This window comes from Lipophrys pholis, assembly GCF_963383615.2.
Source record: "Lipophrys pholis genome assembly, chromosome: 11".
In the NCBI taxonomy this organism is placed as follows: Eukaryota; Metazoa; Chordata; class Actinopteri; order Blenniiformes; family Blenniidae; genus Lipophrys; species Lipophrys pholis.
The window spans coordinates 5490792-5503753 of record NC_137631.1 but is presented as its reverse complement, the minus strand read 5'-3'; the positions used below and the strand labels follow the sequence as shown (position 1 = coordinate 5503753).

The 12962-nt window shown below is 49.3% G+C and overlaps 1 protein-coding gene across 2 annotated transcripts in view; it reads left to right on the top strand.

Annotated features, from left to right (window-relative positions):
• Positions 1–813: 813 nt before the first annotated feature.
• LOC308116252 (pleckstrin homology domain-containing family A member 7-like) overlaps positions 814–12962 on the top strand; it is a 174555-nt gene continuing 162406 nt past the window's right edge. Inside the window, exons 1-3 of one of the 2 annotated variants that reach the window (XM_080474325.1) lie at positions 814–991; positions 1240–1316; positions 1512–1569. In XM_080474325.1, the coding sequence (XP_080330451.1) occupies positions 909–991; positions 1240–1316; positions 1512–1569 (218 nt within the window). In that variant the 5' untranslated portion in view covers positions 814–908. The remainder of the gene's footprint in view (positions 992–1239; positions 1317–1511; positions 1570–12962) is intronic. The other variant, XM_080474326.1, reaches the window with a different exon arrangement.

The window sequence follows — 12962 nt, the reverse complement described above, 5'->3', positions numbered from 1 at the left end:
AGACATTTTGGTGGCCTGTTATTGCACAGTACAGACTTTAATTTCATTATAAACTGTATAATCGAATTAAAGAGTTGCTCCTCTCACAGTGCAAACCAACACATGTAACATACAAAAATAGAGCGAAATGCAATAGGTTCCACAGTATTTCACAGTTTGAGTTGTTGTGATGTGCAGGATGTGTGTGAATCAATGAATGTGTGAATTTACAGGGTGGTCATGGCTCTGGTTTGTTTTTGCTTTGGTACACGTATTAGGTCAAACAGGTGGAAACCAGGATGTGAGCTGTTGTTGGTGTTTAATGCCCTGATGAGGCATCAGTAGGTGAAACTGTCCATCGGGGAGGGGAGAGGGACGCAGACAGTCTTCCAGTCTCTGCTGAGCCTTCTTGGTGACCGCTGTGGTGTTGTCCCCATTAAGTGGAGGGGTCAGATCATATCTGTGCTATAGAAATATACAAAGCGACACTGTTATTATTGAAATCCAAAGACAAGGTCCCACTTTGGAAACAAGGTATTATTGTTTAGCCATAAAAAAAACATGAGGAAAGATAAGATTAATGTATGTATAAATCTTTATTTATTTTTTGCAAAAACATGAAACTTGCCACCCTGTGTGTCTCTGCATTGAATGGAAAAACTGCTTCTGTCACACTTGTTGTGCATCAACATGACAAGTGTCTTGAATTAAATGACAAATGTGATTGCTTTGCAGATGTCACGCCGTGTGCCGTCAGAAGGAGTGCTCAGCTCAACGATTCTCGGATGTCCGTGCTCCGGCGGCGGTCCGTGAAGGCAGCAGCGACGGCCTGGCACTGCGCGCTGCGCGTTGCGCGCGCTGCGCTCTGCTGCGCTCCCGGGAGGCTCCATGGAGAGGCAATGACATGAAATAGGACTTCAGACCGGATCATGGCGGCGCCTCTCGGGCGGGACGCCTTACCTGAGCACTGGTCTTACGGCGTCTGCGGGGACGGCCGGGTGTTTTTCATCAAGTGAGTGTGGAAACGGAGCGGATGTGTCTGTTTAACGGGAGTTGTCGGGGTTGTACCCGGTGTTTGCTCTCTGCGCGGCGGTGTAACAGGTGCTTTTACTCCCCTGCTCCTTTCCTCCCCCCCCTCTCTCTGTCTGTGGGTGCGTGTGTGCGTGTGTGCGTGTGCGTGTGTGTGTGTGTGTGTGTGTGTGTGTGTGTGTGTGTGTGTGTGTGTGTGTGTGTGTGTGTGTGTGTGTCTCTGTCTCTCAGCGACGAGACCCAGACCACCACCTGGCTCCATCCCCGCTCCGGTGAGCCGGTAAACTCCGGACACATGATCCGCTCAGGTAAACCGAGAAAAACCGCGCAGTTCCACCTGCGCGCCGCTCGTGCGCTGTTTACTTTGCGTGTCTGTCTCGTAACTTCTGCACCGACGGGTAAACTTTCACCGGCAGGCGTGTTTGTGTTTGTGTGTGTGTGTGTGTGTGTGTGTGTGTGTGTGTGTGTGTGTGTGTGTGTGTGTGTGTGTGTGTGTGTTGCAGACCTGCCGCGGGGATGGGAGGAAGGCTTCACGGACGAAGGAGCCAGTTTCTTCATAAAGTAAGTACCACGCTCGGTCACCTGCGCATTACGCGCGGATTAACGTGGCTCCTCGGCCGCTACTCGCTGGACTAAATACCCCCCCCCGGGGGGGCAGTGTGGATTTACCCCAGCTGTACCTGGGACTAACCTGTTGACCCCGTTGTGACCTCGCTGATTTCATCCGCTGCTGATACCTGTCAGGGATTTCTACCTGGTTCCACATTCATACCTGTAAGTTTGTCTGCAGAACCTCAGTATTTCGTCAGAGGACTCAGTCGCTCCTTTCTCACTTTGGAAGAACAGACAAGCTCATTATTCCTGATGACATGAATACACCTTTTGCGGTTTGTCTTCTCATAGTGAATATTACACGGTTGGTATTGGATTATTTATATTTGTTGTGCTGGTGTCTGTGAGGTCTTTTGGCTGGTACAACCCAGGCACCTGATGCCTTCGACCAGGAGTGTCAAATTTCATCGGACCGGTACAAATAGTACCATAACAACCATCAAGTTTAAACTTTAAAGTGTTTCTTTCTCAGAGTCCATGTGTTGAAAATGTCTATATTTTTACAAAGACCAAACAATTATTACCAAAAATGACTACAATCTCATCTTAAAGGCGATTTGAACGAAACCCTCTGGTGCAGAATACAGTGAAGTGACCAAAAAAAACCTCTCCTGCAACTATTGCATTGTGGGTAATCTCACCCTGGCAGCGCGGCTTTGAGGCTAATGGTAGTTTGTTATCTTTCATGGCAGCATCACTGTTATTTCAGCTCGGGTCTCAGTGTTGGTGTTGCATCTGCTACTCCTAAGAAATCCTCTTGTGACCGGTTGCGGCCCGCGGATCTTATGTTTGACACACCTGGTCGAGATGATGACAGTCTCACCATGAGAATACAGACATGCCATGTTCCCCTCACTGGATGATTAAAGAGCAACGGCTTTACCACAAGTTGTGTAAAGTAGTGCCGCGATGAGTTGGTTTGACACGTTTACATCTGGAGCACCGTTTCATCAGCTGTGATTCCTGGAAGAAATACTGAACGTGACTGGCAGCAGGGTCGAGCTACAGCATCACTGAAACCTGAAGTGAAACTGGTGTGAACTCAGAATAACTGGACTGAAGACAAGCTCCAAGGCCTCACGACAGATACTTCAGTAGTGTTGTTGGGGTTTTTTTGTTTCTGTTTTTTACCTAATAATTGTAAGAAATGGCCAGTTTGAGTCTGTTTTATGTCGGAATGCTAATTTGTGAATGTTCAGGTCTTTTTACTCCACTGTGCTGACATTCTGAAGAGCTTTTGATTCTTGACCGGTAATTATCTGTTATGACCTGTTAACTCCACAACGGTTCACGTGGAAAATGCATAGTTTTTACATTTGCGTTTCAGAATCTCGCCTACAAGTTCTGTTATTTGTGTGAAATCTTTTGCGTGATGGTGTGAAAGCTTGTTCCCAACCTTCCCATATCACTTTTTTTTTTTTTTTTACTTTTAATGCTACTTCACAGTTAAAACGGTCTATATCTTCGAATCTGAAACTGTGGTTTTGTGGTATTGAGTCGTCCTGATATCCTCAGATGTTGTAAAGTGGATGTAAACATCATTACTTGCACATTATGGTGTTGAACATGCTCGCACTACTCTCCTGTTGGGAAATATCGATCAGCTTGCTGCTCATTGCTCTCGTCTGTATTGTGCGGCGAGCAACACACAGGTTGAATGAATTTCTTGTCGACAAGAAGAAAAAAGTTCCACAAACCAGACATGATGTGAAATCAGGTTCATGAAGACGTTGGATCCCCGACGGCTGCATCGCATGCTGATCAATAAGGTGTTTTATTTTGTTGAATTCCGTCTTTCTACTTCTTCGGTTTGAAGCCGTTTGACAGTGTTTTTGTTTTGCGTATGAAGTGAAGCCTCAATCTGCGCCGCAAAAACATCGACTGGAGTAATTTGGACAAATAATCTCCCAACTTGAAAAGCACAACATCATGCTACAAAACTTCAGATTGCCAACGCGACTGAAGATACTTTGCAGAGATTGAGAAAGAAAATGAAGAACAAACCCCAGGTTTGTTCAAACCTTTCGTCTTTTCTGAATCCACCTTTGTCTCGCGCCGTTTTATAGCATGAGATTCGTCCCTAATGCGACACTTGGCGATAACTCATCCGACGTCTCGGTTGTGTCAGCATGTCCTCGCGGTGGAGATTCAAACGTGAAAGCAAGAGCAATGTCCTGCCGTGGACATTTATTTGTAAGTCATCAGGGTTTATGCTGTTTATTCCGTTCTTTTTATGGCTTTTCATGGCTGAGATTGATCCTCAAAAATCCATCAAAGTTTTTTGCTGGCACGGTGCAACTTTTCGAAAACATTCGGGCTCTATCGTTGTGTAAACGGGCGAAAACGACACTTTGTGGAAACGCTCGGGCTCCGTCCCGAGTAGATGGCCGAAGGCAGAGCAGTTACTACGCATGCGCACCACGATCGTAGTAAATAGATGTTCTGCACATGCTCAGTAGATGGACAATAACAACGTTTCCTCCAGAGGGTCGTGACTCCCAGGCCATACTCTCTTGGTAGTTTTATAGTTGACAGTCACCGTAATAACAGTCCATCTTGGCTCTCTGTCCATACCAATGTCCATGTTCACCCATTGTTAATGTTTATAATGCATTGTCCCCTGGGTGTGTGGTTTCATTACAAAACAACAAACAGCACCCACTAGTGGCCCGGCATGCCCGACACATCGCATTTCTGCCATTCCAAGTAAACGGACGTCGTTTTCCATGTAAACGTGAAACTTTTCTGAAATGGAAAAACAACGTGTTCTCACTTGAAACGTCGTCGTGAAAATATATTTGACTTTAGTAAGCTGGGAAAAACTTTGGTGAAATGGCAAAGTAAAACGAGTAATTTTGATTACGACTTCTTTTCTTCGCCCGATCAAGGAAGTTTTGGTGGTCAGAAGGTTGGGGGTTAAATTCCCAGTTATTAAGCATAATACTGCACCCCAAGTTCCTCCCAATAGAGTTCAAGCACCTCGCGTTGCAGTTGCCTCTTTTGGTGTGTGACAGTGATCAGCGCGTTGCTTCGGTTTATGTGGAAAATGCCTCCTTTAGTCCGTCGGCTCTGGCGCGGTGTGAATGCACGACTCTCCTGTACATGACTTTACCTTTTTCCTTGATTGAAGATATTTGTGGTGAGAAGACATGGCTCACAGTCTGTGCTGGAAAAGCCCCGTATGCTGTCATGAAAAGACCGAATGAAACTCTTCCCACGAGACACACATACATTTGATATTCAGTCGCCTTGAGCTGATTTTTCTTTCTTTCTCTCTGGTTTTGTTTGTGTCTTTAGAAAGCAGTGCTTTCTGTCACATCCCAAAACATTGTACATCCATCCATCCATACTGCTTAATCCTGTGGAGGGTTGCTGGAGCCAATCCCTTCCAGCTAACTAAGGGCGAGGGCAGGAGAAACCTGGACAGGTCACCAGTCAACCCCGCATGCATGTTTCTGGCCTGTGAGAAGAAACACAGGAAAATTCACACTCACATGGGGAGAACATGCAAACTCCACACAGAAAGGCCTCACCGGTATTTGAACTTTGGCGCCACACGCTGTACAGTCGAGCCAAAAATGAAGATGTTATTTGTGTGCAAGACGAGTCCTCTCCTTTAATCTGAAGTAATGATCGATTTATCAGGCCAACAGTTTAAGGAGGTTTACATACTTTTTCTAAAACCTCAGTTGACTGGAAAAAGGAAAATGTGTCCTCTCAGTTTGACAGATGACCTGTTTGAACAGTCGAAACGCTTGAATTAAATCATTGGTGTGGATTTGGATTTTTAAATTAAGCCTTTCGTTTGTGCTGCTCTGGTATTATTGTCTGTCAAGCTGTCTGCAGCCTGTTTGTTGTGTGTGGGACGCCACGTTGTAGTCTCCTTGAAAACTGCAGAACAGAACAGAGGACTTATGCCGACATATAGCTGTATTTGGGCTGTGATGTATTCTGTACTGTGGATTGTAGTACAACATTCCTTGAACCAATGTTGGAGCCAAAATCCTTTGTTCACTCACCCTCATGAGGAAGGGGGGGGGGGCGAGGAGGGGGGTGAGCCACGTTTCTTTGAGAACAAAGAAACCATGTGCTCAACCCTGGAAAATTCGCCATTGATCACATGACCCCCCCCTGGGGGGCCCCCGGGTCCCCCCTCCTCTAGCTGCGGCACTGCAGCTCGACGGCAGGGGGACCCAAAATCCCGTCATCACCGGGTCACCGGCCCGGTGACGCGCAAGCCAACCCCGCGTGGATTGGCTGAACCACGGCCAACGCCGCGGGGAGCCCGGAAGACATCATAACGGTATAAATTCAGGCCCGGGAAGAGATCCAGTCTCTTCCAAAACGAAATCGCGTCAACCCAGACGCACCTTTTCGTAAGGAGACAAAGCGCCTCGTGTTAACGCACCTGGACCGGGCCTGAATTTTCTTCACCTCGCTGGACGAGCTCAAGAAAAGCGGGAATTCCCTTTATTTTTGGTTTCCCCTTCTTTTTTTCTTCCTTTTTTTGTTTGCATCATCCGGACCCCGAGCGCGCGCTGCAACCGCACGCTCGTCTGCAGACCGACCTGAGCATCGCTTCTTCACTCCCCCCCTCATCGCAAGAAGCTGCTGATCGCCCCTCGGATCACACTACGGGTTTCCCCTCCGTAGTCCACGTCAGGTCTCTATTTTCTGGGACGCCAGAGAACCGCCCGCGGCCACAAATCGACGGATTTCACCTGGCCACGGAAGCACGTTTCCCCCTCGTCCAACCAAGTAAGGCTTAGAGTCTGGGCAGGAATTAGAATAACGTGATATTATTATTGCTGTGTGTTTATTGTTGGTACTTGTAACTTTGGGACGCCGATCCCTGTTTCTGAGTACTTTTGTGTCTACGCGTGGACGGCCATCCACGCGAATCATCGCACGCACGCGCGAGCCTCCTCATCCTCAGCTCACGCTTCTGCTCCCAGAGTCCATATCTGCCTGAACAGCCGTTTTTGGACTCTGTACGTGTAAGCTGAGGCGGTCGCGTCAGTGTACACAGTCAGACACCCCCTCCTCTCTCCTCTCTCTCTCTCCTCTTCTCCTCTGTTTCCCTGTTCACTAACCAGCGCACGGTACGGCCGCCGCTGCCTCCAAGCGCCTCCTTTCAGTGCGTCCCTGGGACCGTGTGTAGTTCACTGCGGCTCGGATTTCTCGGCCACAAGGAATCCGGCGCGCTCCCGACGGCTACGGCCCGTGCGGAGCTCAGTGACGTCACGCTATCCCAGGCAGAGCACGCCGAGCGCCTCTGGTGACCGGGTGGGTAATCACATCGATTTCCTCGCCGGGTCGCCGAGCCGTTTGGCGCCCTCTGGTAGTCGCGTGGGTAATTGCAACCGCTCGTACCGCCATCTGGTGGTTGCATTAAGTCATCACAACTGCCCCGCGCGCCGACGCGCACCTAGTGGCCAGATCGGGTGATTACACCGGACCGCCGACGTCTACCTCCCTCTGGTGGACGTTCGTGGTCATTACCCTCTCACCAAGTCACGCCCCTTTCGCTCCACAAACCCGCACACACACACACACACATCGCTCCCCACACTCGAACACACACACACCCACTCACACACACTCACACACACACACACACACTTTATTAGCTGGCTTTGTTTTGTATTGTGTTGTTTTATGAGATCTTGCTTGATGTTTATTGATTAGATGTGATTCATAGATTGATGATTTAGGAATAGACGTTTGTTAATAAACACTTAATAGTTGAATTGAACGATTCTTGGTGGTTTTTGTGTGCTTTTCAGCGACAACTGCTGGTTGTAACAGTCAGTGCTCGGATTTACAGCCTTCCTTTCCTGCTTCAGTTAAATTGCGATTATCATTTCAATCAGAAATAATAATTTAAACATTTTAATTGAACTTTCTTTTTTTAAGACTGATGTTTCGTTTAAGACCCTAACTTCAGCTGGTGCCCCGACTTTGATTAAGTAACGGTAATATTCAATTGATTAATAGTTTGAATGGTTTAAATCAATTTCAATGATTTTAACGCTTTGGGTAATTTAACACACCTAGGAGGCGTTGGCGAATGAATGCAGGTTTTCCACGGGAATAACCCGCATTGCTTTTAAATAATTTTAAGTGTTTCATCGCATTTTCTGTGGTTAATTACCCGCACTATTATTGATTGATCTGTTACCCAGTTAACCTAATCACAACTTGAATTGTCTCTAAGCTATTGTTCATTTATTTTTGTTGCAGATAGATAATTTGTATGCTTTATTAATTAATAAATTAGTCAATTTATTCAATTAATACTCAAGAGTGCTTTTAATCATTTTTAAGTGGTTTTCGTGCATCTCAGCATCCAATTATCCAGTATTATTAATTCATAAAGCGCAAGTTTATCCAATTAATAATCCTAACTGCATTTAATTCAATTTCAATGGTTTAGCTCATTCAAATAACTCATTGTATTTAATTAGTAAACCCCGACTCTACTTAATTAATTCCAACTCCTCCTTGATTACTCCCGATTGTTATTAGATAAATAACCAAACTTGTTTGATTAACAATCCATTCTAAATTACTTGCAGATCACCTTCGGTGGTCCACTCCACCGAAGTAATTCAGCCTCCCCTCAGTTATTGACTTACAAATCGCAGGTTTGTTTCATTGATAACTTGAATCATAGGTTGCTCTCCGTAATTTAATCATCACTCGTAATCAAGTACCGTTGTTCATTGATAGGTCAATAGCCATTTGTGACGCCTTCGCAGCTTGAGCTTTTCCCCGGTTACTCCAGCGAGTCGCCTCCTGTGGGTCCACAGGCGCTTCGGTAGGTCACGCCACTGACCCGCAGTTGTCAACAAAGGAGTGACCCGTCACGCCTGTTGACCGGTCGTGCCACTGGTGGACCGCCTTCGCGATTGGACCCCGTGGAGGTTCCTCCCGTCAGGCGACCCTTTTTAGCTCAAAGCTGTTGGCCGATAACTGACTATTTACTCCAATCAACCTTTATAGCTTTGCATAACTTACACTTGGTACATTACCTTAGTAATCTATTACTCCAGTAATCCATTACTTTGGTGGCCTACCGCTAGTGATCAGTAATTGTCAACCCGTAAATAACAATTTACTTCTGTTTGGCGATTCGTTTATATGTAAATTACCTCTGACAGGGTAGAACCTTCCGGTAGCCTACCACTAGGGTAATTTGCATATTCTGATCACACGCTGACCCCAACATAATGGTGCCCCGTGTGAGGCTGTTGTAAACCAGCATTGTTACGAATAACTGCACAAAATAATCCTGAATCGTTCACTTAAGGTGTAGCCGTTAACTTTATTCTCCCAGAATTGGTTTTCAAGATACACTTTTTCAGCACTGTCGAACAAAGTCACTTGTGGTGTGAAATCAGTTGTGAAGTGGTTAGTGCCTTGCTTTCCCTGCATTCTACGCATGATTAACACGCCGTGTTAAGATTTCTGACTACGATTAATAGACACTAACAATATTGCTCGCCAAGGTGTTAGACGCATCTGACTAACTTGGATAGGGTGCAGCTCGAGCAATTAACGAAACCGAGAGGTTTGTAAGACACAGGTACAGCCGTTACCTGTGCAGTAGCAAAGCTAATTTGCCGTTAACCACAGCTAACGTTGTTGACTTCGGGCGTAAATCTCAACCACTCAATGGAGGGTAAGAGTTCCCGGGCACAGGGAGCCGAGGCTCCGCCGGTGCTAACTGAGCCGGCCATACGAGACGTGGTGTCCCACCTCGTCCGTCTCTCCTTGGAGGAGAAAGCAAATCTCGAACGCTACAGCGTTGAGATTTGCGAAGAAAAGATCCGAGAGCTGGTAAGTTTTGTCAACAACCCAGGGGACAAGCCGGCACGTACAGTGCCGGACGTCCTGGGCCAGATCAGCCTGCTCTACCAGCGTAGAGCAGAGCTACAGTCAAAGGAGGCGGAGGAGCGTACGGATCGGCTGCGTCTGGACAACCAGAGGCTATCCAAGGACAACGCTCGCCTCCGACAGGAGCTGGACGCCTCCAAGGACGAGGATCAGCCTTCAGAGCCCGAGAAGCAACGGGCTCTGCCTCCTCATAAGGAGACGAAGGTCGATGAGTGCACACTAGAGAGTGAGCCTCAGATCCAGGAGTTAAAGGAAAACCTAGAAGAAGCTCAGTCGCTAATCGCGATGGGCATGGAGAGGGAAGAAAATCTCCGACACCAGCTTTACACTGCCACCCTAGGTGCGCAACGTGACCCTAATTGGGGTCGTCGTAATCTGGCTTCGCCAGAGAGGTCTGGCACTATCGACTCCTCATGCGCCACAACGCAGAGGTATGACGCCTCATATAGCTTAGATGGTGATTCTTTTCAGCCCACGCGCAGCCGCAGCACGGTGCGCTTCGACGACTCCGCCACTCCTTCCCATCTGCAGCCCCCACGCGACGCTAGCAGTCGGGAGCAGGGGTCCAGGAGGGTGCCTCTACACCCCAGTAGACCTCCCTTGTATGGCCCTAGCGGCCCCGACCCGCGTCAGACAGCAGTCCACGGGGAACTGTCGTCAGAGGACTCTGACGGCCCCAGTCCCGTGAGGGGGTGGGATGTCCGGACCCGCCAGCTCGAATCCCTCGCAAAGGACATCGAACGCTTTGACCCGAGCAACAAGGACGCGAGTATCGAGGACTACCTCCGTGAGGTTGAACGCTGCCTCCTCGACATCGCACGTCCTTCCATGCGGGAGAAGCTAAAGCTTCTCTGGAAAACAACGTCCAGAACAGTCCATGTTTTCATGGAATCCCTGCCGCCAGACACCCGAGACCGGTACTCCACCCTCTGCCAGGCTCTCCGGGAAGAGTATTCATTGTACAATGACCCTGCTTCGGCAACGTTTGGTGCATTCGCGATCACCCAACGGAAGTCTGAACCTCCAAAGGAGTATTACAGGCGCCTACGAGTGGCCTACTTCCAAGGCCGCAATGCACCGGGGTTGGAGGAAGATCACGCCTTCAAGTCTCTGTTTGTCAACAACCTCCACGACAGTGGGAGGTTCGATGTGGCTCTATTTTGCAGGACCGCCAAACCCACCATGAAGGAACTGCGCCAGCACGCGCAGATGGTGTGGGAATTGCGTCAATGCCCGGGTAAGAAGCCTGACATTGACCAGAGGGTCCTGGAAATGGAGCCAAGGGAAAACACGGATTTGAGGCTTGAGGGCGATGAGTTGCCGACACCCAGAACGAATGCTGGAGGAGGGTCTGGTACACCCTCTCCGTCTGAGCAGAAAGGCGCACAACCAAATCAAAAGGGGGGACAACAGAGCCAGAAGGGTATTCCACCGAATCAAAAGGGTGGAAAATGGGCCAGGTCAGAACAAAACTTCCAACCGAAGAAAGGGCCCGACCCGAATTCAAAGTGGAAAATGAAAGGTTCGGAAAGGGACCACGGTCGCTACAGAGCTGACCAGTTAAAGACTGAGCTACAGCAGTGGGTTCAAACCTGCATCAAAGAGGCTGTACAGAACTTGGACCTGTCCAACCAAAGGGGGCGCCACCCCCCCTCAAGGGGACGGGGACGTAGGCCCCCTCCCTCCTGACTAGAGCGGCGGCCCCGACCCACCACAAACAAGGTTTACCTTGTCGGGTGGGGGGGAGAAACAGGTGAGGCGGGAGAACGTTCAAGAACGACAGCTTCCCAGTCCACCGATTTGCCGTTCCTGACTTTCTTAGGCAATCTCGTGCACCGAGAGAACGCCAACCGCATCTACACATCCGTGGTGGTGGGAGGATGTGTAAACGCCCTCGCGCTGTTAGATTCCGGGTCCGAAATAAGCCTAATGTGTTCAGCCACCTTCGCCGAACTTGCGAGAGCTCTGCTGTCTCTTGGAAAGCCACTGCAGGTCGAAGCTTGCAGCATTAACATCAGAAGCTTCACTCAGGACACTTCACCCATCACCCAACGCGTCTGGGTGGATGTCACTTTCCAAGAGATGTCTTTGGTGCATCCCATCTATGTCACCACGCTGGACACAGAACCATTACTCATTGGCCAAGATCTCCTTAACCGATTAGCCCCACTGATCGATTGCCGTCGCGGGTACCTTTGGGCCCAAGTACGCAACCCGACTCGAATCGGCCCAGACATGGACCCTCCCTCTTCTGACAGCATGAACGCTGCCATCGAGTCCAGAAGTTCTAATCCCATGTGTACGCCTTCCAAAGAATCTGGCTCAAACACCCCTCTTGTCATGCTCCCTGACGGCCAGCAGTCGCGGCAGTCTAGGAGCTATCAGTCTCTGAGAGAGCATCCATCATTCCTATGCGCACTGGCGAACGATGGATCTCCACTATACAATCCCCACATCGTGGGGGGGGTACACCTGAATGGGACCTTGGTCCCAGAGACACTCTTGGCTCTGTGGTCAGAGAAATCTGCCATTGATGCCGATCTTCTAAAGGATCTGTGCCAACACAACGCACTCCTTGTCCAAGTGCAGCACAGCCATCGCCTGCTTGCTGCAGGGTCGCCGCAGACACTAATCAAAGCAACTGGTGTATGTGCCCTCTCCGTGCAGATAGGGCAGAAGAAAGCCATGCACTATATGAGTGTCGTCCCGCAGCTCCGCCCTCCTTGTCACATAGGAGCGGATCTCCTTGTCAGGCTTGGAGGCCAGCTGGACGCCGTGAACCAGGTTTTGTGGTCACTGGCGAGCGCGGACACGCAGCATCTGACGACCGAGCCGGAGCAAATGGCATCCGGTCAGACGATCCCGCAGGCGTGTCACGCTGCTAGTGAGTTGGAAGCCACAATTCCAGCACGGACAGCCGGGTTCCCAATCCGTCTCGCACTGCTCAAGGGGCAGAGGATGCTTGGCCCACAAGCATTCTTTCAACCCTTACCGTGCTTTTCTGACCTTTGCCTGACAATTTGTGGCACACCCCTTCTAGAGCTAACCAACCGCTCAGCCTACCTGCTAGTCCAGAACCTGACCCACAATCCGGTTCAGGTGAATGCGGGAAAACCACTAGGCGTCTTGGTCGACAGCTCATTTCACGACTTCGAGCTCAGGGTGCCCGTCATTGGCGACCTACCTCCATCCCTCATCAGGGACGAGACACTCGACAAGGTGTTGTACACGTTCCCCACCCGCATGATCACCATTGCTCGTCACGAAGCCCTCGCACAGGAGGCAATCTGTGGTTCAACCCTCAGCACCGAAGGTGACATGATAGTGTACGCGCTGGCGACTCAACCAGAAAGTGCTGAGAACCCCGGTGGGCAGCCAGGGTCTGCACCGGAGGAACCGTACTCTGGTTTTGAGTCAGAGATTGAGCAGCAACTTGAAAAAGC